We start from the raw sequence: 26,846 nt of genomic DNA, 5'->3' as shown, positions 1-26,846 counted from the left end.
TGCAGGGAGTGGCGGAGAGGCCCCTGGCGCTGGAGGGAGGCATGAGCATGTGGGGGGCAGGCCTGCAGGGAGTGGCGGAGAGGCCCCTGTTCTGCAAGCTAATCAGCGACATGGGGCTGGGTAGGATGGCAGGAGCAGCAGCAGCTCTGGGAGACTGAGGGAAGCTGCATTCTGAAATTGAGGCTGGGACCCCCAGAGCCTGGGGAAAGGGTCACTCATCATGCCCTCATCCCCTAGCATTCGGACTCTCCTTTCCACCATGGCCTGAGTGGGAGGAGGGAGGCCCTAGGGGCCAGCGGGTGGAAGCCACATTCCTGGAGTGTTAATGATCTCTGGGCTGGGCAGGAGCTGAGACCCCAGACCAGCTAAAAACAACAAACAGCTCCCAGGAGGGATTTGTGTCTGTTCTGAGAGTTAAGGATTTCCGCCCACCCGGATGGGGGTTGTGGCCAGTAGGGCTCTTAGCAAAAAAAATTCCCCAGAGACAGAAGCCCCCTGACCCAGAAGTGTCACTTTGGGAGCAGACCTTTCCCCTACTCCTTCCCCCTCTACCCTCCTTAGGACCCCGCCCCTGATAGTAGGGAGGAAGAGAGAAGAATCTGGGTGAGTTCCTCACCTGCTCTCTCCAGTCTCCTTACACCAGTCCAGTGAGCCATGCTGTTCTCGACACTTTTATAGCTCAGGACACCAAGAGATGTTTCTCTGCTGGAGAATATGCCCCAAACATCTGACTGAATGAATGGGTGAATAAAGGAAGCGACTGTCTGGAAGTCACAGCGTCATGTTGGGACCAAGCTTGGGCTGGAGCCACGGCTGACCTGACCCACATCTATGACATGGTCGCCTTGCCTGGGAAGCCATCAGCCTCTCCCTGCAGGGCTGAAGATGCTCGGAGGTCCCAGGAAGAGGCCAGGCGGCACTCCTGAAGGAACTCCGAGACTGCCCGGAAATGGAGGGGCCAGGGCTGTCCGGAGGGACTGGAGGAGTGAGGAGGGAGCACCTCCCAGGCTGGTGGTGGGCATGCTGCGGACATCAGGTGCCCTTCCACTTGGCTCGAACATTTCCTCCCTATGTAGCCTCTCTTGGCCCCCAGGCAGCCCAGAATGTCTGCCCACCACCACCACCACTCTCCCTTGACATAAACAGTATGAGAATCCAGCAAAATCCCTTGTCTATTCCAGTTCCTTGCAGCGGGGCCCTCAGTAAGCACTCAGCAACTGCTCTGTAAAGGGGGTTCCTTCTGCAGAGTTTCAGCTCATCCCTGTTGTCCAGCTTCCTGTTCTATGCTCTCCCATACTTTCCCCTTCCCTTCCCCTGGACCTCCCAGAGGGCCTGACCATCCCGAGCCTGCGCCTGCATCTTCCTCAGGGACTATCCCGTAAAATCCTCAGCTAGCCCTTGGCATGTCCCTGCTGTTTCCCGGCCCCCACCTCTCCCACCCATAATTCACAAAGCCAAGCCCTGATGCTTTAAACCCATCATTTATTGCCCACAGTTCATTAGTATGACACAGATCACAGAGAGTGAGACATTTTCTGAGGTTAAAAAGACATTGCAAAGAAACCTGGGTATGACCGAGGCACATGTGCTGGTGCCTCACTCACACTGGCCCAGGGCTAGAAAACCACCTCGCTTCTGTCCACTGGCCCTTCTCCTCTATGGACCCCATCCTTCAGCCAGGCTAGAGGTCCTGGACAGGAACAACACCTCCCCCGACCTTTCCCCCACCCACAATCAGAAAGGGATATGTAGGCCACCTGGACATCTTGGGTTTTTGGTCCCTGCACACGTAGATTATCCCCTGGAAATGGGAGAAGGGCATCGGAGCCTTTGGGAATGTTTGAAGTGGCCAGAGGAGGGTCACGCAGATACACCAGAGCTGGAGAAATCAGCTGCAGGTGTGCCCTGTATTCTGGCACCGCTGGGCCAGCCCTGCCCTCATTCAGCCTCCTCGCCAGTCACGAAACAATATTCCCAGGTCTTCCTTCCTCTGACCTCAGCAGAGTTGAGGGGTGAGTGTTGGCTGACAGTTTCCCCTTGTGGTGTGTTCTACAGCCAGACCAGGACCTAGCAGCATGGCTCACCGAGTCTGTCTCCATCACCCTGAGCCACAAGGATTCTTTGCCACCACCAGCCCTGCCAGGAGGAGTCCCTCAAGTTACCTGAAATTGCATTTAGTAGTATGACCAGAAATCATCTGGGAGACCAAGTTAGTGGGTTATGAGATGCAGAGGCCACAGGGCCGGGGCTGGGCAGCCAGCACAGAGGAGGAGCTGGAAGATCTGTCTCTGCCACGCCTCTGGAGAGGTGGGAGTAGAGCTGGGATGGACAGTTTTGGTCCCAAAGTAAAGTGCACAAGAATAAGACCCAACGAAGGGGGGCAGGGTGAACTTGAAGTATGTTTTGCAAATGAGGACCCAGACATGCCCAGCCCCCAGTCACAGGCACATTCACATTATGGTAGGAGTACTTAAAAAAATACCTGCCTCTCCAACACCATGGCACCCCTTCCCTCTACCCTTCTGTCTTCTATGCTTGCCTCTGCCTCCTCCCCTTCCTGCTGGGCAGTGGTGGGCTGCTCCTTGGGAGAGTGGGGGGCCCTCAGGGAAGGCCCCTGCAGAGCGAGCTGGGAGGCACCAGGGCCCTGTTGGGAGGTGAGGGCAGCAGGGGCTTCTGGTGGGGTGGATGGTGTCGATGCCTGGAGAAGGTCCCCTCACCACACTTCCCCCAACCTAAGAATAGCAGAGCCTTCCCTGCATGTCAGCATTCACCTCCAGCAGGCCTCTCTAGGTGAAGTCACTGAGGGCGGGGAGATCTTATGGCTGCATATTGAGGGCTTGTTCCAGCTGGGGTCAGGTGAGAGGTATATTGAGGCCCATGCTTCCTATTTTATGGGCCTTTATTACCCTGTTCACTCCCCTCTCAGGCCCCGTTCCTCTGCGGAGCTCTCTCTCTTTCCTGGAAGGGAGACGGCAGCCATCAGCAAGGGCCCCGGAGGCCGGGGTGAGATGTGGCATGTGGCTATGGCCCCCCTCCAGCCCAGGCATCCACACTGCCTCCTCCCTCAGAACTGTGGAGTGTTTGGCAAAGGTCAAGTGCCCCCAGGATGTGGAGTCATACACAAAAGGGCAAAGTCCAGGTTTTGAGGCCAACTGCTGGCCATTCCCAAAGGAGCCTGCCCCTTTCCCAGTTCAGTGTCCATGTTGAGATGGGATGACCAGCATCTGAGCAGGACAGGCCAAGATGAGATCTAGCTGGAAGAGCAGGTGGGAACCCCTTGATCCAGTCCTCTGGTTCCAGACAGGAAGTGGAGGCTCAGAGAAGAGAGCGGGCTTGTCCAAGGCCACACAGCCAGCCAGCCAGAGCCAGTGCTGCTGTTCCTGGGATGATGCTTCCTCTCAGGTCGGTGCCCACAGATCTGGCCTCTGTACTCTCAGAAACGAGACCCTCCTGCTCAGGAAGCAGTGAGACGGAGCAGGCGGCCGCAGTGGCTGGGGACGCTTCCCTATGGCTGTCAGCCTGGCTCTAGCCTCACACTTGGCCCCAACGCCTAGCTCCCAGCTTGGTGCCAGGAGGAGGGGCTTCCTGCAAAGGCCAGACCACATGCCTATGGTTCCTGCCAAACATCATTCCTTCCTGAGGCTTCCTGCCTAGAGCTGGGGTCATCTAAAGGACCTCAAGTATGTCAGGCCTCGATGAAGGGAGATGCCAGCCCCAGTGTGCCACTGGGCTTTATGTAAAGGAACTGGTTCTGCAGCTGTGGCATGGATATCGAAGGCTGGCCACAATTAGAGCCAGCTGCCCATGGAATCTTCCAGAGGCCTCCAGTGCTTCTTGATTTTCTGGGCCACGTCCTGAGGAACTTAGTCATACCTGGCTCATCCTGCGAGGTGTAGACTGACTCCCCGCTCTTCCCCACCCCTGCCCAACCGAGGGAGACATGGGTCTCGGCCACAGTAATATCTTAAATCTACCACCTGGCCATCAAACTAGCCAGTTTGCAGGCCTCCTCTTATTCCTACCACCGGACTACTTGCTTGCAGCATCTGGGCAGCTGCAACCAAGGCTTGATTCTGATAAAAAATTAAAAAAACAGAAAGTATAAAAGGACCCTAATTCTACCCTGTGGGCACTCTACAATTTTTCAGCTTCACACATAATTGTGCTGAGTAGAGTTTCGACAACCCCACGTAAGGCCCAGAAATGCACTTGATTATTTTTATAGGAAATGTGTCAGAATTCCTCTCCCTTATGTTAACATGTGAATAGATTAGTCTCCCTACCACTGTGGATGGAGAGCCCCCCCAGGTGGCCCAGGACCGGTGGGTTCAGCTTGCCCCTCTCTGCGGGTACTGCTCATGAGACTCCTCCCCACCCCAACGCCCCAGGCTGGACAATGCTGCATCCCCAGGCCGGCTGGCCACCACTCACAGCCCCTTGTTGTACACCACTGTTCGGCTGCTGGTGGCCTGGGCAATCTCAGGCTCCAGCTGGGATGTTTCAATCTGAGGAGAAAGAACAGAGGGAGGAAAGGTGAGGGGGTGACAGGAAAGAGTGGGGAGGATGGGAGTGGCAGTTAGGACTACTCTGGGGCTCACAGTCCCCCCGTGCCCCTGGCACCCCAGCCAGGTCCCATGTCTGCCACCTAATACACCTTTCGTTTTTTTCTGCCCTCCTGCCAATGGGCTCACAGTATCCCTTCCCACCCAGGTCTTGCCTCTTCTTCTGACCGTGTGTCTATGAATGTGAACATCCTACACTCTGGCCTCTGAATTCTGTATTTCTCGTATCTCCAATGACCTTGTCCGCTGTGCTACACAAATCTCCTCCCAGGGCCATACCCTAGACCTGGTCAACCAGGGCTGCTCTACTCAGACTTCTTAAATCCAAACCCCACTCTCTCGGACCCCACAGTCCCCTGTCCTTCCAGAACCCACTCACTCTCCCCGTCTGTTTTGACACCACCAAGACAAGAGTCCCTACAGCTTAGTACCATATTCTGCCCCTCCAACCTGGACATGTGGGGCCGTCACTTCAGTTACCGCCTAGTCCTAAAGTCCTTCAAGCCCTGACTGGAAGAAGCTCCGCTTCAGAGGAAATCAATTACACAGCCACCTTGTCTCCACTTGAACCTGACCACCCCATGGAGCCCAGTCAACATTCACGGTCCATGACTTTGGCTGGATCCTCACAGTAGACAGCAAGCCCCTCACCCCCTCGCCACACTGCCAGCCACCTCCCTCTCCCATTCTCGGCAGAGGTCACCCCACCCTTAGCTCCTAATTCATCTGAGCAGATGAGCCTTCTTACTACCTTACTTACAGAAGGCATCAGAAGGAACCTGTCAGTGTCCCATCATCAAACTCATGACCTACTTGTGTCCACACACTTTGCCCTCCTGCTACTCGAGAACAACTACCCCTCCCCTCAGCAGCGCATCTCCCCTGAGCTCCCCCTCCCCCCGCCTACTCCTGGATTCTCCTCCCCTTTTCTCATCTTTTCAGTTTGCTGACTCCTGCCCACCAGCATTTCAATATAGACAAGAACCTTCTGTCTAGGAAAATCTCCCCGTGACCCCCTCACAGCGTAGCTCTCGCCTGGTGTCTCTCCTCCCCAACAACCAGATTTCTTTAAGGCAATGTCTACAGGAGTAGCCATCCCCACCTCCCTACCTCCCATTGACTTTTCAACCCACAGGAAATCTGGCTTCTGTTCCCACCATATTCCACAGAGAATCTTTCTCTCCAAGGTCACTGCCATCCCACCCTTCTTGTGATATCCACTGGACATTTCTCAGAGTCCCTGGTTGGGCCCTCTTCTCTGCACACACCCTCTGGGTGACTCAACCTTCCTGGTGACTCCCAGATGTGAGGAGTGTCCAGCCTTTACTCCCTCGAGTCTCGGGTCCACCACCAACTGATAGCCTACTAAACCTTTTTATGGATGTCTCTTAGGCACTTTAACTCAACCCATCCAAAATGGAACTGCATCAGCCTTGCCCCCAACCCAGCTCCCCATGCTGTCTCCCAGCGGTACTCTGGTCAGAGACCCTGGGGCCTGAGCTAAAGGCGCCACAGACCAGCCCTGCCTACAAAGAACTGTCAGGCCCAAATTGTGCATGTCAGAAGTCAGACAAGAGGGGACAATGTGGACTAGAGCTGGTGGGCATAGCAGCAGAGCTTCTGGAGAAGGGAGACCCTTCTCCTATAGTCCCTGTACCCCAACACTCAGGCTCTGGCCATTTGAGAGGGCCAAAGAGACAAGAGCTGGGCTTAAGGCCTGGGCTTGAGCCCACCCACTCCCCTCAAGGCACCTTGTCTGTCCCCACCCCTGCCGGCCTCTGAGTCCCCTCCACCCCACCCACTCCCCTCGTCCCCACGCTGCCACTGACACAATGCACAGCGCCCACGCTTAAAAATCTAAATGCTTTTGAAAATGTTTAACCTAGTTAGACAAATTAGCAAAAATTTGTGCAAAACAATTTAGGTATTTAAAATATTCAATGTTTTTAAAAAACTGGAAAACTGTTCTTAGCTTTCAGCTGCAAAAACCAACAAAATATAACATCCCAGCAATCTTACCATGAGGTGTAACATAACCCTTCGGGAAAGCTGTTAAACAGCTACTGAGGCATCCTGGGAAATAGCACTTCATTTATTCAAATGCACATATGTCAGGCTTTTGCACCATATGTCATTCCAAGCTATTTACAGTAATAATTAAATCTTAATCAACGTTTAACCTCTGTAAAATGTTTGAAGAATCCTAATCACCCTTCAGACTGCACTAATGAAGGAGAAATATATAAACATAAAAGGAAAATGATGCATAGATACCACACTGGAAAGAACAGTAATTGCAAAATTGTATTTCTTTTAAATATAATCAGTAAATGATGTAAAGTAAGCCAAGGAGTATTTTAAGTTAAGACATCTTGGATGTCAGAGGTGTGAGCAGCTAATTTTGTTCTGCTACCCATAACAGATGTAGCATATTTTATTTTAGTGCCATTATTAGCAACTTCCCATGCCGGCTTTCACTGAAGCACTGAGGCCCACATTAAAAACAGAGAGGCTCTGCTCACCACCACAGTGGGGGGCCACAGGCCAGGGCCACGGCCCACTCAACACTCTCCCTGTAGAGGGCTGGCCCAGGTGAGCCTCCCAGTAGATGCTGTCACAGACCCAGGGCCCCCAGGATCCCCACTTTGCTGACAGCAGCAGGTAGGAGGGAAGCATGGGGGTGATGCAGGCAGTGGGAAGGTTCTGGGGGGAAGTGACTGAGACACTCAGGAGCTGGGGCTTGAGGACAGAGCAGGCATGCAAGGCTTTTTCTCTCATTTCAATTCAATCAGCCGTCAAGGCAGCAGGTGTTTATGGCTGCCAACTCCATACATCAAGGCTGGACACACAGAGACGGGGAAGATCAGCCCATGCCCTTGAGAAGCTCCAAGTCTAGGGGAGGAGTCAGCTATGAAAGCAGATGGATCCCAGAGAAACAAAGTGCCATGGAAACTGGGGAGGGGGCGGAGTTACCACGTACTAATGAGAGAACAAGGAAGGAAGACTCCTCAGAGGAGGTGGGCCAGGAGAAAAGTGGAGGATTTTGATGAGAGGGCAAGAAAAACTTGCTGAGAAAAGCATTAGCTGGTTGGCATGGCCTGTTTGCTGTGGGCAATATTGGCATGTGGAAGAAATGGAGGCGGGGCTGGGACAGAGAGGCCCTTATAGGCCATGCGAAGTTATCAGGATTTTATCTGAGGACAATAAGGAACCATGGAAGAATTTTGAGCAGGGGCAGGCTCCATTTTAGAAAGGTCCCTCTGGTGGCAGTGGGTATAGAGGATGGACTGGAGGTGGGGCACTTGTGGGAATCAGAAAGAGGTGCCGGGTCCCAGCCTGTGAGGCTGCATTGGGGCTTAGAGAAGGCTGCACGCTGGGGATCATTTCTGGAGATGAAATCCATAGGCGTTGATGACCAATCCCATGTGGGGGTGAGATGGAGGTGTTGAGGATGACTGTGCATTGGACGATTCCTAATTCTAGCTCAGGAGCCGAGGTGGCTGGTGATACCATTCTCAGAGGAAGGGAGTATGGGAGGAGGAGCGCTCAGGGTGGGAGGGTGACATGCTCAGGTTTGGCCATGTTGAGTCCCCCAGATGGAGAGGCCTGAGAGTAGATAGGTCCCAGGCTCTGGGGCTCTGGGCAGGAGAACGAACCCAGAGTGTGTGAGCACAGCCGGAGCCCCCGGAGCGGAGGAGCTTGCCCAGGAAAGCAGATGAAAGGGAAGGGTGCCAGGCCTGGGGAACAGTCACATGGGCACAGGGAACAAGCCCATCCATGATGGCGGCGTTGGGGGACCAGCCCAAGGAGTGGAAGCAATGGCAGAGAGTGTCACAGGCACAAGACAGCATGGACACCAGGCAAACAGTTACCTGGTTCATTCCAGTGAGGGCTGAGAGGCTTCGGTCCTGGCAACGGGATTTGGTGACCTCTGGAGTCCAGATTTCCTAATCTTCACTCCATGCTGATCCCAGTCACAGCCTCTCACTTCTGTCCTGGGCCAACTCAACAGGCTGTTGGTGAAGACCCTGCCAGCCCTCTGGCGTGGGAGTTGGATCAATGACCTACCATCTTGAGGTCTCATGGGTGTCAGGACCCCTAGGGTTCCTTGCCACCGGGCTAGTGAGGGAGGCTGGGGCAGGGAAGCCCAGGCTACACCCTGCCCCCTTGAAGATCACCTGCTTGAGGTATGGGGGTCTATGTTGTCCATGGCAACCACAACCAGGGCCCTGCTGGTAAATAAATGTCATTCAGGTCCTGGGTGGGGGCAATGGAGTGCCCTGCTGCAGCCGTAACCAGCTCTGGGATCACCAAGATAGGGACAAAGGGTGGGACTATTCTCTTGGGGCCTCCTGCTGTTTGGAGGACTGATGGGTAAGAAGCAGAGCTGGCTGTATGTTCCACATTGGAAGAAAAATTAATGACATGGTGGCTACAGTGCCTCACAGGCAGACTGTGGCGAGAGGGAGGTACCAAGGCCCAGTGGGAGGAGCTGGAGCCCCAGGGTAGTGCACTAGGGCAGGGGCTTAGTTTTGGCCACAGGAGAGTTCTGAGGGTTCCCCCGGGGAAGAAGGTAACAAGGAGAAAGAGAGCTGGGTAAGAAGTGGCCACAGGGAGAAGGGATGACACAGCCCCAGGCTGCCAGCTGGGGGCCCCTCTGTTATCTGGTGAACTCCTCCCTAGGTACCTGATGAACAGTCAGGAGGGGCCCTTGAGGGAAGGGGGTGTCTGGGATGGGGAGTGAGAGCCTTTGACGGTGGGGTCTACAGGCACCAGCGAGAAAGCTGAAATGACCAATTGGCAATGGCTGATGGTACCCCCCAGCCTGGGGGTGCCATGAAGACGTGGGCCTGCTGGGAACATGCCCCCCATGCCAAACATTGTCCTGCTAGAATTCCTGCACCCTTGCTCAGGACACCCCCCCAGCCCCCACATCAGAGCCCCGCCCCACCCTCCAGACCTAGCCAGGCCTGCTGTCCCTCACAGCGGCTATCTCTGCACTTCTGGTCGCATCTAAGGCCAGAGGCAGCAAACATAAAACACCACATCCAGTGTCCCCCAGCCTCCCCTGAGCACCCCAAGGCCCAGCTGGCCCGAATCCCCTAGAGCAGCCTGATGGTCTTCCTTTGTGGCAGAGGAAGGGTTAAGCTTGAGCTATTTGCCTCTGTCCCCTGGCTCATCTTGGGTGGGGGGCCAGAGTCAGGAATGCATCTGGGGCCACGTCTCTGCCCCTGCAGCCTCGGAGCACACACACCTGCAGCCAGGGCCAGCAGATAGTTTACATATTTGAACCTGGAGCTAAGGTGCCGAGACATAAACAGGAAACTGGATCCCCAGCCTGTGCCCCATTCTCAGGGGCTTTTACCTACTACAAAGAACTTCCTCCTCCTTGCCTTTTTTCTGGTGGCTTTTCTGCCTCCTTTTCAAAGGCACAGGGATGGGGGCTGGGGTGTTCAGTGTGACCCTGTGACACTGCTCAAAGCTGCCTCCTGCTCCTGGCCAAAGGATTGGGCCTCTGAGGTCCACAGGTGGCGACAACACTGACATGAAGTCCAATGCCCAGGCCGGCACTTGGCTGACCGAAGTGTGCCTGAGGCCTCTGCCAGGCCTGGAACCAACATCTTCTGGACAGCTGCACCCCAACCTTTCTTGCTGGGGCTGGGCAGACACACACAGTCAGGCCTCCCCTTCAGGGAAGCTATACTGAGTGGCGAGCAGGGGTGTTAGGCTAGGGCTGAGGAGCAGCTGAGGCCCGAGCCTGGATCCCTGGGTCAGGCCCCTGGTGCTGGTTCTGGGCTCCTACTGCCTTCTCAATGAATGTCAGACTTCTTGGCCGTACACTCACCGCCTCCCGGAACCTCTTCCGGTTCCTCACCCACTGGCTGCTCTCTATTTCCAGTACACTGTATGTTCAGGCTGAAGCCTGAGTCCAGCTATATGCTAATCTTCTAAGGCTGCCTCCTCAAGGAAGCTTCTCCTGATCTCAGACCAAATCCGTGCTGCCACCTATGGTGCCCTTGGCACTTATTTCCGTCTCCATCACATCCCCAGGTGTAGGCCAAAATTGTACACTAACCATCTGTGAATACTGCGGTCCCCATCTCACCTCAGTGTGAGCCACTCGAGACAGCTCAGTACCCCTATGCCTGTGCGCTATTGGTCCTCGACAAAAGTAGAATCAAACTGAACCAGGCTCCCTAAGTGCAGGACTCCTATGTTATACTTTCCCTCCCCCCTGTGTGATGTGCCCCAGGGGATGCTCAGACCCCTCCCCATTTTGGAGCTTTGCCTTGTTTCTGGGTGCTCTCTGGTGGACCAATTTCAGAATCATTCTGTCTTCTATCTTCTCAACCTAGGGGCCTCAGTTTTCCCATATGTGTAGTGGGAAGATTTTCTACCTCCTGGGGTTGGGATGAGGATAAATCAAGAAACAGATGGGAGAGCCATTTGGAGGCTTAGAAAACCTCTGTGATGCCACATAAGCAAGGCAGGACCATGTGGTTATCCCTGTGCCCAGGCCCAGTCCTGCTTGCCGCCGTCTCCTCACGGCTCACATGGCTGAGGTCTTGCTGCGGGCCAGGCATGTTCTAAGCACTTCACACGTACTGATGCTTTTAATCCTCTCAACAGAAACTTTGCACAACCAAGCCCCCTTCTTCCCTGTCCTGAATTCATCTGGGTGATCTAGAAGGTCCTAGAAAGAACCAGGGAGAGATAGGCTGACAGGCAGCCCTGCTGAGGCCTGCCACTGGGGCATGTGTGTGCATGTTCGAGCGTGTGCTTGTGAGTGGGCCTGTATGCACGTGCAGGTGTGGGGTGGGGGGGTGCGGAACAGGCAACATGACAGGTGGCGTTGGCGTTCCTGGGCTCCAAACGGCTTTGCCATTCTCATCCATGCCTCCTGGGGGGTCCTGTGGGCAAACTCCAAGAAAGCAGCGGGCGAGGAGGCAGCAGATTTCTGATGGCAAAAATAGCCCACTTTGGAGTTCAGTAGGGACTGATTAAACCAGTAAATGAGAAAAACCCCAAACAAACATTTCCAAGCAAAGTAAGAGATGGATTTGAGATTGGAGGGGAGGAGGCCCCTGCTCTGGGAGATGGTGATCACCTGTGGACTCAGAAACACAATGTCCTCTAGGCATTGCCTCTGGCCTCCCATCGGCCCTGATGAGCAGGAAAAGCAGTAACAAAAAAAGTCAAGGTGAGCCGAGATGATCCATGCCCTGTATTAGGTGTGGATAAAGAGGGCCAGTTCTCAGCGTCAGGGACACCCTATGCATTGAGGGAGAAAGAAAGGAACCATTGTCCAGAGGAAGGAGATGGGACACAGGATATACACAGTTTTAGAGTCTACGTGTGTGAGGTGAGATACATCCTAGTGGAGCTCATCATGGAGGACTTCCTGGAGGAGGAGTCATTTCTAGAACAGCTTGAATGAAGACCTGACTCATCCCCAACTCTGGTTGGAAGTTCAAATGCTTTCTTGGAGAAAGAGAGGCAAGCTTGGAAAGACATTTGCTTCTGGTGGGTCACAGCTCCCAGCCAAGTTGGTTCATCAAAACCACTATTTTCTTCAGAACTGGTAATAGGGAGAGAGAGAGTGAAGGTTCTGGTACCTACTGGGGCTACCCATATTCTTTTCCTGTCTCTGTTTCTAAACCCTGAAAGCTGGAGGCGGAAAAGGGCGGGGTGGGGGTAGTGAGTGAGAAGGGGGAGGCTGAGCCTGACCATCAGGTACCTCATGTACAGCATGGGCCTGGCCTCTAAGAGCCACCCTCTGGGCCCAGGGCAAGATGTGGCTTGTGAATGGTGGGAGGACATGAAGAAGGCTTTAGCTTTTTTTTTAAGACATGCTTCTAGCGCCCCAGACCTCTAGGGCTGAGAGGGAGGAGTGGGGGTTAACAGGGCTGCCACGGAGGCTCAGAGCAGGAAGCCCTGAGGGCTCTGATGATGTTTTTTCTTCTAGTCAAGGTGTTTGGCAGAAGCTGGAGGGGCAGATGGAGAGTGGGGAGGGAGTCTCCAGCTGAGGCGTCAGGAAAGGCCAAAGGGCAGGAGCCAACAAACGCACAATCACAGGGCAAACAGGCCCAACAGGATACAATCCTGGATGCTAGTGAACATGACTTGTTGGCCCCACTGGGTCCTGTGAAGCTGATGTAGGGAAGAGAGAAACACCCACACCTGGCCAGCCCATAGCCTGCAGAAGCAGCCTGGGGCCCCTCCTCCACCTGTCACCCAGCTGGAGGCACAGAGCCCACCTTTTCCGCACCCCTGCCCCAGCCCTGATTGCTGCTGGGAAGCCTGGAGAAGCTAAGTGAGTGATGTTCAGAGGAAGGTGAAGCTCTGCCCATTCACAATTCAGCACTGTTTCCGAGCCACGCCTTCAAGCCATGCCCCAGAAGGTGGGGCACACCCATGCTGCAGACAAGACACCCCAGGGCCAGTATCTGACTTAAGGTCACACAGCCTGCTGTCAGCAATCCCGACTCTAGGACCAGGGCCCCGCCTCTCAGTTTCACTGTCAAAGTCCTAATGGGCAGAGCCAGTAAGAAACTGAGTTCCAACACCTTATCTTACGGCCAGGGAAACTGAGGTCTTTGAGGTCAAGACCAAGGTCATATGGATAGCTGGGGCTAAGGGATGCCAGCCCAAGAAGGGCAGGCCTGGGGAATGTGGGGCAACTCCACCCTCACCTAGGGACAGGGCGGTGCCACCGTGGCCCCACTCCCCTGCGCCTCACTCCTCCACAGAAGAGCCCCACCTTTTCCTGTGGACACATTTCAACCTCACCAAATCAGCTAATTATTGACAGTTGGTGAAGAGGAGATTTCACTTTTTCCTCCTGTTAAACTGCTCCTAATTAGTTCCCTGTCACCACGGCTGGCTCGGCCGCCCGCCGCCCGCCGTTCACGCGGTAATCCCACTGCACAGTGCCTCATTAACCTTTTGCTCCTCTCCTGCCGCCTGCCAACAAGATGAAGACAAAAACAGATTGTGGAACAATGGCTCCGGCTTGTACGTGCAGCCCCATTCCCCAGCCCCCGAGCTCCCAGAGGAAGAGTGGGGAGAAGAGAGGGGACTGGGGTTGGGGAGGAGCCTGAGAGGAACTGAGGAAGAGAGAAAGAAGCACAAAGACAGAGAGAAACAAATAGACAGGGATGTGGGAGAGGGGTTGGCCAGGGTACTGCTTCTTGCTCTGGGGAGACGTGAGTATTATTAAACAGGATTAGATGTGCTCCCAGGTAAGGAACACTGGCTGTCAGAGTTGAGGAGACATTCACCATTCCCTGGTCCAGCCTCTTTTGGCAGCCACGCCTGTGGGCCCGGAGACTGGACCCTGGGAATCTCCTTTGAGGGACCCAAGTCACGTGTGTGTGTGTGTGTGTGTGTGTGTGTGTGTGTGTGTGTGTGTGTGTGTGTGAAGCTATTCTAGAAATGATCCCTCCTCCAAGAAGTCCTTCCTGATGAGCCCATCAGAATCTGCCTTACCTCACCCAGGTAGACTCTGATGCTGTGTGTTTTCTGTGTCCCATCTCCCTCCTCAGGACAACAGTTCCTTTCTCCCTCCATCAACAGACTGGGTGTCCCGAAGACTGAGAGCTGGCACTCGTTATCAAATGACCACATTTACCTAGAACCCAGAACCTTAATCTCCGGCGAGCGCAGGGCTAGAAAGGCCATCACAAATCAGGACCTACCATGTCACGGAGGCCTCCACAACCTGCCTGACCTGACATTTCTTGTTTATTGGGCTTCTGTCCACTCAACCAGAAGAGACTTCCTGAGACTGGGGGCTCTGACATGGCCTTCCCAGTTACAGGAAGAAGGGGAAAGCACTCCAGTGTCGATGATGTGGGGAAAAGACTCTGGGTGCGATGGGCCCATCCATGCCTGGGCATGGCCTGGCTGAGCCAACCTTGGCCAATGCCCCATAGCCTTGACCTGCAGGTCACAGGGCCCACCAGGATAGCTCCCAGGCTTTCTGCATGCTGGCACGGCTGGGCCTGGTAGGGAGGCCAGCCTTGTGCCCCCAATCTAGCACTCAAGTTCCTAAGGAGATTCCTTGCCCCGCCTGCTGGCCCACCAGACAACCCCTTAGCTCTAGAGAACAAAGGCATTAACACCTACTCCAGAAGGTCCCTGTGAACATGGACATGAAGTTCCCATGAAAGGTCAGAAGGCTGGGGCTGGGCAGTCATCTGGGGCTCAAACTTAGGTCTTCTCTTTTTTTTTTTTTTTTGGAACGGACCAATCCTTTATTGTTAGACACTTTCACAAAGAGGTTGTCAGTACATATGCTTTTCAGTGTTGAAGAACAAACACGAAAACCAGCCTCCAGCCAACGTCAGCTGCCCTGCTCAGCTCAGGGCCTCGGCTCCTCCTTGCCCAAGTGGTGGGGTGGAGGTGTGTACTTCCCCTCCCTTATTAGCTTATCCTGCTGCCGCATAACGGCACTCAGATGTTTCACCGTTTCCTGCCGAAGCCTACATTCTACGAAATCATCATATTCTATCTTGCACTCTTTCTCTGCGCGGATACCACCAATTCCATGTGCACACTCTATCCACTCCTTTTCAAAAGCATGGCACCGAGACGGAATCCTGTGAGGTTGCTCAGCACTTTGGATTGTCATCCAGCGGTCTAAGTCAATGCCCAGCCTTTTCTGTATGCCTAAGAAAAGGCATGGCATCCTGCGGCGGTGCCCTTGTCCCCTCAGGGGCGGCGACTACCGGAGATATCGGGTCTTCTCATTTAATAGTGATGTGGTGTGTGAGGGGAGGGTTATGGAATCCTTCTGTGGGTACAGAGCCCACTCCATCATTACAACTTTGGACTTTGGGCAAGCAACTTAGCCTTGATATGTCTCAGTTTCTTCATTTGTAAACAGGAAATAATAATGGTACCCACCCCATAGGGCTGTCACATTCTGGACCCCTATTTCCCCACTGCAGCCAAACAGGTCCTTCTACTTACAAGACCCAGGCACCCCATCATTGCCTCCTCTCCCGGTTCCCAACCCCCAACCCACAGAACACCCAGTGAATAAAACTTTCTTCGCTGTTCTCCAATGATTTCCCATCCCTGAACCAACTTCTCTAAACAAGATAGAAACCTGACTACCACTACGCCTCCTCTAGCCCTGTCTGGCTACATCACTGTTTCCTAATCTAGTTGACTCCTAATCCCTTCTGCAGCAGCCACTTACAGAGAGCCCCCTCTTCCTTGAAATGCCCTGTCCTCAGCAACCATGAAGCCACTCCATCAGGATTCTCCCTCTGCTCTGGCCACTCCTGATGCCTTTTCTTCTCCCCACAGTGACCTGACCCCTTCCTCAACTTCACTTTCCCTCATTCACCTAAGGTTCCATGTCTCCAGCCAAAATCTCTCCCCAGAGCCTGAGATGCACACATCCCCTGATGGTCAGTAATACCTGGGAAGTGAAGGACATTAGGGAGATTTCACACAACAAGGTATGTAGTTTACAAGCATGCTACCTGGCCTAGTAGATGCTTAGTAAATGCTTAATATTTGCTATTTTAATTTTAAAATTAGCACCATTTCAGTAGGCAGAAATACTGATTGGAAAAGACCAGACAAAACTCTCACCCAGGAACTGAAGTTCTCTCCAGTCTCTGGGGTTAGTGGGTTGAAAACCTCATGCCAAATACCAAGGCCAGCCAGGCTAGGAACCAGTCCCTAAGTGTAATTTCCAAGTTCCCTAATTAATTACTTAGTGTTTCAGCAATTACTCCTGTTGACAACTTTGGTGGGTATTGGCAAGGTTGGGTCAGCCCAAGCAAGTCCAGACTTATTGTGGTAAATCCCACTGGCTTCTGAGATGAGATGTGATCCCCACATGGCAAAAGCAGTACCTCATTAGAAAGAATTAATTGGGAGGATGAATGGAGAGGGATGAGGTCCTCTCAGCCTTGATGGCCTTGGTGCTGTAGGTCACAGATAGGTCGCAAAGCATCCCATAACGCCCAGACTTACCTGCATCCTAGTGGGGTTGATTCAGGTGAGGAGGGGGCTCTGAAAATCACATCCCTATGCAATGACTATATTCTTCCCAATCAAAAGAAAGAAGCCTGGGTTGCAATGAGAGGGACTTTGGTTAGACACCCAGAAGAACTATGCCTACTGGAGGCAGGCAAGGGAAAGAGAGGTGCCTGCACTTGGACATGGAACCTCTGTGAGGCCAGGGCTGCCCACCTAGAGCACCTCCTGTCACCTCTGCATTGTCTGCCCCAGAGGAACACCTGCCAAAGTCCCACAGCATCCCTGCCTCCTCCTCACTGCAGGGCAGCCTCCAGCTGGCCTCGCTTCACTGCCCCCAGGTAAGTCAGGTGGCTGCGTGAGAAGGGAAAATCCCAACAAGCTTTCCTGGGAGCTCTGGGCTGGGAGTGGCCTCTGGGGTTTCCTCCCATTTCAACACTTGACTTCTGTGACTTTGGGTTGGTCCCTTGGCTGCTCTGGGCCTCCATTTCCCCAGCAGAGCCAGTGGGATGGTGAACGGGATTTCCTTTAAAGTTCTTTCAATGGGGATAGTCTTGCATTCTGTACCTTGAGGTTTCTCAACCCTGGGTCCCTACCCTATGCAGACGGGCAGAGCCATGAGAGCTGCTTGAAGCTTCTGAACACAGTGGCACCTCCAAGTACACGGCACATGGACCCTTGTCTAGAACCACAGATTCAGCCTGACATACAAAGATGTAGCAGCTTTGGAGAGTGCTGGGCTCAGCCCTTCCAGGAAGGTGATGGCAGGACCACCGAGAAGTGCCCTCCCTCCCATCTTCAGAACTTCCAGGCAACCTGAAGCCCTAGGCTTCATCTGGAGGCTCCAAGCATCAGGTAATGGCTGTGCAGCTTTCGTAGGGTGTGGGAAAGTGGGTAGGAGTGTCCTGACTTCATGACCAGACTGGGCCCTGTGGGCATGAGGTACTGCTGGCAGAGGTCACACATCAGGCTCCCCATCCTGGTGTAGCTTACCCCCCAAGACAGGAGCCCTACCACACCACAGCTTCCTCCGAAACTTGGGGGCTCAGGAAAGGGAAGCGGGTCTAGTCTCATCCTCCTGGGACTGCAGAGCCTAGAGGCTGGGTCACTGTGGGAGACGGGCTGTGGGCTGGCGGGGTCGTTGTAGCCTAAGGCTTGGTTTCAGACTGAGCCTTTCCCACTCTCTTAATACTAACATTTTTAAATACTAAGATCTTTTAATACTAAGATTTGTTCAATACTAAGCTTTTCTCCACACCCTTGACTGTTGCATGATGCTCTAAGACCCTGAGTCTCCAGTCCTCACAGTCCAGGTCTAACATCCCTTATTTTCACCTTCCCCAACTTCCCTCTGGGATCCAGGACCCCTCCCACTGTTTCTCAAAGACCGAGCAGGGTCAGTCCTATAATCCCAAATTCAGAAGCACCCGTCTCCAGCCACAGCCTCCCTCTGCCCCTGAGCTCAGTGACTCCAAATAGCAAGTTCACTCTCTGATCCTCGGGTCTGCCTCTCCATCACACACTGCTTTCCCATCAGCTTGCTTGCCAATCTTCGCCTCCACCACCTGAGACTCCAGGGTCCACTGCTTCTCCTGATCTCTTACCAACCTCCCAAAGGCCCCACTCAGCCAGATGAAACCCTCAGAGTGAGCCCTTGGTCCCGCCCGGAGCTGGCCCCCAGCTCCTCTGGGTGGACCGGCCTTGCCCACAGCCATAGGCCTGTGTCCTCCCTCAGCTTTCCCTTCCGATGGCCCCCTGCTCCTCAGGCTCTCTGACTTCCTGGGTCAGCTGTCTCTCCCACTCACTCCTCTGAATGTCTAGAACCTTCTCCACAGTCCTCAAATCTCTGACCTTCCCTTTCCCCCACCTTGCTTCCTCTCTGCTCAGTCGTGCAAATACAGACCAGAACTTCCTTAACCTCTCCACCCCCGAACGCACTGCCAACTGCACGGTGTGGAGGGCTTTCTCCCGGCCAAGGTGCGAGTCCCTTGAGTCCCTGTCCCCTTTATAGACTTTGATCTCCCACCCTCCTCCTCCCACTGTCCTCCATTTCTATCTTGTGTCTTCCCTTTGCATGACACAAGTGCCACTTCCTTCCATTGAAAAAAGGGGAGAACATCTATGAATCTATTTTGTTTGTTAGTTTATTTAGTTCATTAGGTTCCACATATGAGTGAAATCACATGGTATTTGTCTTTCTCTGGCTTACTTCATTCAGCACAATGATCTCCAGGTCCATCCATGCCATCACAAAGGGTAAGATTTCCTTCTTTTTTATGGCTAGTATTCCATTGTATAAATCTACCACAGCTTTTTTATCCACTCATTTACTGATGAACACTTGGCCTGATTCCAAATATTGGCTATTGTAAGTGATGCTGCACTGAACATAGGGGTGCACGAGTAGACTCAGATAACAGTAAGGTGATTACCAGAGGGAAAGGGGGTGGGGGAGGGGGAGGGTAGAGGGGATAAGTGGTGATGGAAGAAGACTTGACTTGGGTGGTGAACACACAATACAGTATACAGATGACATACTACAGAATTATACACCTAAAACTTATATAATTTTTTTTTGTGTGTAACAGAGACAGAGTGAGAGAGACAGAGAGAGGGACAGATAGGGACAGACAGGAAGGGAGAGATGAGAAGCATCAGTTCTTCGTTGCGGCACCTTAGTTGTTCATTGATTGCTTTCTCATATGTGCCTTGACTGGGGGGCTAGAGCAGAGCAAGTGACCCCTTGCTCAAGCTAGGGTCATGTCTATGATCCCACGTTCATGCTGGTGTGCTTGTGCTCAAACCAGATGAGCCCACTCTCAAGCCAGAGACCTCCTCAGGGTTTTGAACCTGAGTCCTCTGTCTCCCAGTCTGATGCTCTATCTACTGTGCCACTGCCTGGTCAGGCTAAAAACTATACAATTATATTAACCAATGTCACCTCATTAAATTCAATAAAATTAAATTGAAAAGCGGGAAAGTAAAGAGAAGCCTCCCTCGATCCCACACCTGTTTCCAGCTATGGGTCTGTTTCTCTTTTTCCCTTGGCACCAGGCATTCCGCCCTGCCCCCCCCCCATTCCTCACCTGTCAGCTGGGCCCACCCTTTGGGAAAGGTTTGCCCTCACTGCCTGAGACTCCAACAGACACTCTTTATCCACATGGAGCCTCACCTCTCACGCCTGACTCTGTGAACCGCCCCCGACCCCACTGGGCTTTGTCTTTGCCTCCCCAGTCACTTGTTCTTAGACGCCACCCCTATCCAGGACCTCTTTTCTCCACAGGCTCACTGGCTGACCCCACCCACTGCCCTTGATTCCATTACTACTGTTTATGTTGGTGGCCCTACTTCTTTTCTTGTCTTTTTTATTGAATTTATTGGGTGACACTGGTTAACATAATTATACAGGTTTTAGATGCACAATTCTACAGCACATCCGTACACTGTACTGAATGTTCACCACCCCAAGTCAAGCCTCCACCATCAAGTCAAGCGGCCCTCCTCTGGTTTTCCAGACCCAGAGCCAACCTCTCCCAGGCTCCTCCATCCCCACGTGTCCATCCAACGCAACACGCTGTCCCTGCTCAAACCAGCCCCTCCTCGGGCCTCTACCTTGTCACGTAGCACCAACATCTGCCTGGTTGCTCAAGTGCAGAAAGGGCACACATCCTGCAGCTCCCACCCCACCACATGCGGTTCACCAGTTCTCATGAAGCTGCCTCCCAACTCTGCCTGAAAAGGACCCACTTCTCCCGATGCCACTGCCAGCAGCCTGGTCCGAGCTGCCACCATCTCTCGCTGGACGCCCGCCACAGCCTCCTGATGGCTGCTTCTCCTCCAGAGCACCCACCCAGCCTTACAATGCAACCATGGGGACTGTTCAGAATCAGGAATCCGTGGTCCTGCTTTGCACAGCCCTTCTGATGACAATGACCCTCTCTGCTTTCATTCCCAAGTTCCCAGCACCAGTGGGGTCCAGGCCCCCTCTCCTGACCCACCTCATCTCGCTCCATTCTCCCATTCTCTGCTCAAGGGGCAGACTTTCCTAGCTCTGGAACATGCTGTGTGCCGCCTCACACTTTCCCCCCAGGTGACCTCAGCCTATATATCCCATCACCCACTATGCACCTGGCCAACTCTATCCCATCCTCCAGGCCCCAGGAGATGCCACTTCCTTGTAGGCTCGGTTTGGGCTCCAAACTGTCTCCTCCCACATCCAGCTGAGTTCTTCTCATTATAACATAACTCATCCTTCTTTTTCTATTCTGTTTCACGGTTATGTTCACTGCCTCACTCTCAGCTCTGAGAGGACAGCCTCATTCCTGGCTCTAACCCCAGCACCTAGCCCAGCACTAAGGAGGCAGCACTAAATAAGTATTTATTACCGGCATAACTGCATCCTTCCTGTCATATCCTTTAGCCTCGCCCCTCACTGACCTCTGACATCTGTGGGAAGAGGCTGATGGCCAGAGGCAGAGCCAGGCCGAAGGCTGCCAGGCACACGAGACTTTGCACAGGGAGGAGCAGCCGGGGGCGCGTCTGCAGGAGAGCTGTCCTGTGGGGGAGAGAAGGAGCCCCGTGAGACCCGAGCACAGGGTGAGCAGGCCGCTAGGAAACCACACTGGGTCCCACTCAGAGTCCCAGGAGCAGGGCAGCATAGTTCTGGGCCACTGCCGGCCCGTAGCTACGTAGTTGTGGAATTCTGTCTTTGAGTCTTCCCCAACTGGCACCCTGCTCCCCAAGCCCTGCCCTGAAGGACATTGCTGGTTGAACTCTCAACCATAAATCATAAGTGAGCACTTGTGGGGGCCCCTTCCACACCCCTGTGCAAAGGAGGCTACATGTGGGGGTGACAACAGGGGAGGCTGTTGGCCCTTGCTCCTGGGGGACACACAGGAGAGTAAGAGGACCTGTGAAGGTAGCACATGATGAAATAGCAAACAAACTTGAATAGGTGCCAAGTTCAAGGGAAGACACAAACCACACACACGCAGGCACATACATGGACATGTACACACACACACGCACACACACATATACACCTGCATGCATGCATGCATATGCAGATATACACATACACATGTATACACATACTGACACACAGCTGGGAGGGGATGACCCTCTTCTGGGTGTGTGAACAGAGCATACCCACCCCACTGACTACTTCATCAGCTTCAATCCAAGAGCCACAGAGAAGGGCAGTGACTTGCCCAAGGCCAAGGCTAAGTCTGCAGGGACCAGCAGGGCTGCTGCCTGGACTCCTGACTCCCTAAGAGTGCTGTCACCGGGTACTCTTGGCTCCTGCCTTCAGGACCCTTTGCCAACTTCATCATCAGCATGTCACAGCTGACACCCAGTCTCTATGACAAACTTTAGAGATGGGATTCCTGGGCAGGAGAGGGGTATGAAAAACCTCCTTCCAGGCCCTGGGTCCCCCAGCGCCATGACAAAAGGGGCTCTCCAGACAAAGTGGGACACCAGCTGGCAGAGACACCTCTACCATGTTGTCCATCAGAGCCTTCCATTTCGTATAAACCAGCAGGCCCTTCAGTGAAGACCACTGAGCTTCCACTTGGGGAGGTTAGGGTGGGGTGCGCCAGTAGGATGGATGAGCGGGCAATTTGCCAGAGGATGCTGGGCACTAAATCCGACCTCAGTCACCGTCAGCGTCCACAGGGCTGTGTCTGCCTTCTGGTATGAAGACGAAGTAATCAGGGCTCTTGCCCCGGCTCTGCTGGAGCAGGGCTGCCTGTGGCCCTCCTGGGGGCAGGGCCTCAGTGGGGGGCAGGCAGCCCCCCCATTACATTCTGGGACAAGATCCCAGGAGCACGTGGCCTTGAGCAGACAGCAACTAGGGCGCAGCGTTCTCAAACCTACTGTCTAGGAGCTGGTTAGAAATGCAGATTCCCAAGAGCCCCTTCCCCATGAGATCCTGATTCAGTTGGTACAATACCTGGGAGCCTGCATTATAAACAACCCTAAAACAGGTGATCAATCCCCAGACCACACTTCTGAGAAACCCTGGCCCAGAAGTTTCTGCTAAGTTACCAATAAAATACAATTACTTATAAATTCTATGTTAGTAAAAGGCCTGGACACAGTAGGTGCTCAGTAATTGTTACTGCCCCTGTTGTGTACAAGAAAGAAGGTGGATCCTGGTGACAGGGCTGTCCTCCAGCCCTTCCCACCTACCCAGATCCCAAGGTCTGTCCAGCTGTTAAATTAAACCTGAATCCAGTCGTTGGAGAGGGAAGTTTCTACAGCATCAAGAGCTGCAGGACAAAGGTGCCTAAATCAAGCTTCAGCCCGTCTGACGTCCCCCATGACCTAGGTCCAGTAGCCCCATCCTCTCCCTCTTCTCCAGGCAAGCCTCACACCAGCCATGGACTCAGCCCAAGGCCTCCTGGCCAGCATGGGAGTCATGGAGGGGCCAGGAAAAGGGCTGAGATAGACCCTAAGACCTTTTTTTAATGAGGATTAACTTCTCCAGCAGGACAAGAAGGTGAGATACAGGGCTCACTCTCCAGACTTGCTCACAGGGCCTGGAGCCCGGGCTCTCAAGAGGCTTCGGAAGGTGCTGCCTTCCTGTCCCAGTGGCGGTAAACGTGACCTCAGCCCCTGAAGGTAATTAGAGCAGAGAGAATGGGGCAGGAGGGTGTTAAGTCCCTGGAGGCATAGCCCCAAGGGTCACTGAGGGCAAGGAAGGTGATAGGAAGAAAGAAGGTGGCAGGTGAGGGGCAGGCCATGAACTCAATCCCTGGGAACTCCTGGCAGGGACTGACCCCCTACCATGTGGGGCTGTGACCTTGGCTTCTCTCTCACGGGTGGCTGGCTGAAGTCCTCACTAGGAAGGAGGCCCAGGAAGTCCGAGGCCTGTGCTCCCAATTTGGGAAGGAGGCAGGCCTGGGACTGCAGCCCAATGGGAGCCTCTGAAGTCCCAGCCCAGAGCAGGCGGGAAAGGGAACACAGCAGGATGGGGGAGGGGCAGAGGGGAGAAAGGCAGGGAGGGATTGGAAAGGCAGCAGGGGGAGTGAAAATATGCAGATGGTGAGATGTGTGAATGACTGGGAGAAAGGAAAGACCCGGATCCCAGGGAATGGGGGAGGCAGGAGCGGCCTCAGGAACCACTCCGGAGGGCGTTGCCAGACCCTAGGACCAGCTGAAACCCAGGCCTGGGGTGGGGGGTAAACTCCAGGGCCAGGGGTGCCGGGATGGGGGGAGGGCCGCTGCACATGCCTCTGAGCTGGGGAGATTATGGGGAGGGGGCTGATTTCCCAGCCTGGGGTCTAACACCAGCTTCCCCAGCAAGGTCCAGAGGCTGAGCAGGGTGAGAGGATGTTTGGGGGCAGAGGGCACCCCTCAGAGGGAGGCCTGCTCTGGGCTGTGAGCTGAGGCTACTCTGCTTCTGATTTCAGACGCTTTTCCTTCCAGTCTCAGGGACAGGGACACCTGAACATGCCTGGTGCCTACCTCTCTTATCCTAGCAGGAAACCCAGAGACTTCATCTCAGAGAGCAGCGTGCAGAGAGGGTAAACTGAGGCCAGAAGTGAATCAAGCTGGGCCCCAGCCCCACACACAGCCGCTCGTCTCCCCACTCCCACTGCAGTGTGTGCCCTCGGCACTAGAAGCACTTTTAGTTTGCACTCCATTAATTTGCAAGTAGGATGCTTTGTAGGTGTTCTTTTGTCTTTTTTCCCTGGCTGGCCTGACTCCCTCACCCCAGGGTGCGGCTGCCCCCACCCCAGACTCCTCAGCCCAGGCCCTGCCACTAGTGCCCCTGCATGGAAAAGCTATGGGGTGCTCAGTGCAGCCGGTAAGAAGAGCCAAGGGCCTGCTGGATAGAAGCCCTAGGGAAACAACATTCTGGGGGGTGGGGATGACTGAGGCTGCGGGGGTCTCCTGGACCAGCCAGCCCAAAAGTGGTGGAGCAAGGACCCAGATTTCCTCTTCCTACCAGGAGCCTCAGCTATGGCTGCCACACTGGCCCCCACCACCTGGTCCTGCAGTTCCCCCATATGTGTGAATTAGTCTTTGAGGGCACAAACTGGGTCTTTTCCACTTTGATATTCCTGGGGAAACCCTGGCTGGACCCTTACTTCTCCCCAGAGAACCTCCAAGAGGCTTCAGGGAAGGACCACCCAAGTACAAAGCCAAGCTCTCTCTAGACCAGGGGTCTCAAACTCAACTCAGCATGTGGGCCGCAGAGCAAGATCACAGCCGTTAGGCGGGCCACACTAGGTCTACAAAAGGCAACTGTTATGCAACACTTGTCTCACTGCAGTTGAAAACAAAAAAAAATCAGTACAACAAGCACAATCGTACATGCAGTTTACTCAGTGTCACAAAACGACCAGAAACTGTAGTTCGCAACACAACTGCTGTTAACTAAGCTAATATCTAGCTAGGATGCTAGAGAAATGAAAAATACAAGTAGGCCCCTAGGCTTACTTAATTTTATCCAAAATATTTTGAACTTCGTGGATTAGTCTGCGGGCCGCACAAAATTGTTCGGCGAGCCGCATGCAGCCCGCGGGCCGCGAGTTTGAGACCCCTGCTCTAGACGCTTCTTTGGACCGTGAGCTGAGCCAGACTCATGGCAGTCAGACTCTGAGCAGATCCCAGGCCAGGGAGGTTCAGAACTAGAACCACCCCACCTCCTTCCAAACCTCCAAAGCTGAGCTTAAGTTCCTCAAATGGAACACTAACCATCACTGCACTTTCTACATAAACTCAGATGCCAACTGGGAAGGCAGCACAGACCACGGGTCCCCCAGCAAACTCCAGGCTTGGGATTAGGCAGCCTGGAAGACAGAAGAGCCCTTCCCTCCTCATTTGTCCCATGGTGTCCTTGTGGGTACTTGCACTGGCTGGTATTCGGGGACAGCCTCAGTTCACGAGGCAGCTACATATACAAGGGTCGGGCCAAAAGCAATTGCTCTCCTTGGGTCAGTTTAGTTTTGCAACTTCCATACAAGACTAATTTTTTTACAACCCCGTGCTCAACCCACCACGGCCCTGCTCAGGTCCTCCCCCTCTTACACCTCCCCCCTCTTCTAGGGTGAGGAAGGGACACAGGGCCCCTCATCAGCCAGCCCCGAAGAGCCTACTTGTTTCTGTTGGACTGGTCTCCTTGATGTCTACACAACAGGCTCACATGTGGCTGCCCAGAAAGCCCTTCCTTCTGCCCAAATCCTCTTTGGTTTTCAGTCACCTGCAGCCTCTCTTCTCTGGACCAGCCCCCGTTGATACTGGGCCCACAGTGCTTCCTCCCCTCAAGGTCACCTTGGTCCTGTTCACTCCCTGCCCCATCCCACCTCGGCTGAACTATGTATGGGCCGTGCCCGTCCCCCTTATCATAATACAGGCTTTCTGAGGTCAGCCCCCACATCTGCTCTTCCCCAGTCTCCATGGAGGACAGGACCCAAAGACATGGTGACTGATTATGTGAGGTGATCTGAAGACCCAAGAGGCAGCCAGTGTGGGAAGAAGGGCACAGATCTGCAGCCATATGCCTGGGCCACTACTGGCTCTGCCATTACCTAGTGTATGGCTGTAAGTAGGTGACAAAATCTTTGCCTTCCATCCCTCATCTGTAAAATCGGATACCATATTTACCTCATTGCACTGTTGTGAAGCTTGGTTGATTGAGTCATTCATTCATTCAACAAACACTTGCTGAGCATCTACTATGTGCTAGAACTGTGCTAGAAGCTTTGCAGGGCATTAAGTAGAAGGAATTTACTTGCCTCTGTGTAGATTACATTACAGTGGAGCAGACAGAAAATAGACAACTAGAAAAAGAACCTCAGATATTGCTAAGTACTGTGAATAAAATTAAGGCAGTGTGAAGGATGAGGGGGTGTCTGTTATCCCCATGGGGGGTCATGGAGGGTCCCTTCGAGATGGAATTTGGGCAGGTACCTGGCTAGGAGAGGACTGGGATGTAGTCAAGGGCTTAATATTAGCTGTGATTATAATTTCTATTGTGGGAATAAGAAGGTCTGGAAACTGAGGAGAATGTCCTGTCCCAGAAGCCCAGTGGAGCACCTCCAACCCTGTCCTTATCCGACACTGCCCCCAACCCAGCTGAGCTGTCTTAAGGTGCCCCCTCCCAGGCTGGGCCCCCAGGAGGGAGACAGTAAACGCCTCTGCATTTTTACCTGCAGGGGCCAGGGGTCTGCACCTCCAGCTTTTATCCATCTTGCTCACCCCCCGCCTAGATCCTTCCCCCCTCCTTTCCTCCTAGATGCACCCTAATCCTCAGGGCCTGCCCAAACCACATGGAGA

At 53.7% G+C, this 26,846-nt stretch overlaps 1 protein-coding gene and 1 pseudogene across 5 annotated transcripts in view; both read right to left on the bottom strand.

Moving 5' to 3' along the window:
- Positions 1-1,465: 1,465 nt before the first annotated feature.
- Positions 1,466-26,846, bottom strand: part of SFXN5 (sideroflexin 5) — a 120,098-nt gene continuing 94,717 nt past the window's right edge. For 4 of the 5 annotated variants that reach the window (XM_066377999.1, XM_066377996.1, XM_066377995.1 and 1 more), the window contains 2 exons: positions 20,997-21,114; positions 1,466-4,505 (listed from right to left, as the gene is read on the bottom strand). In XM_066377999.1, the coding sequence (XP_066234096.1) occupies positions 4,428-4,505; positions 20,997-21,114 (196 nt within the window). In that variant the 3' untranslated portion in view covers positions 1,466-4,427. The remainder of the gene's footprint in view (positions 4,506-20,996; positions 21,115-26,846) is intronic. The other variant, XM_066378000.1, reaches the window with a different exon arrangement.
- On the bottom strand, positions 14,855-15,456 carry LOC136397884 (NADH dehydrogenase [ubiquinone] iron-sulfur protein 5 pseudogene; annotated as a pseudogene).

Source organism: Saccopteryx leptura, chromosome 3 (genome assembly GCF_036850995.1).
Source record: "Saccopteryx leptura isolate mSacLep1 chromosome 3, mSacLep1_pri_phased_curated, whole genome shotgun sequence".
In the NCBI taxonomy this organism is placed as follows: Eukaryota; Metazoa; Chordata; class Mammalia; order Chiroptera; family Emballonuridae; genus Saccopteryx; species Saccopteryx leptura.
This window is presented reverse-complemented; position numbering and strand designations above follow the sequence as displayed.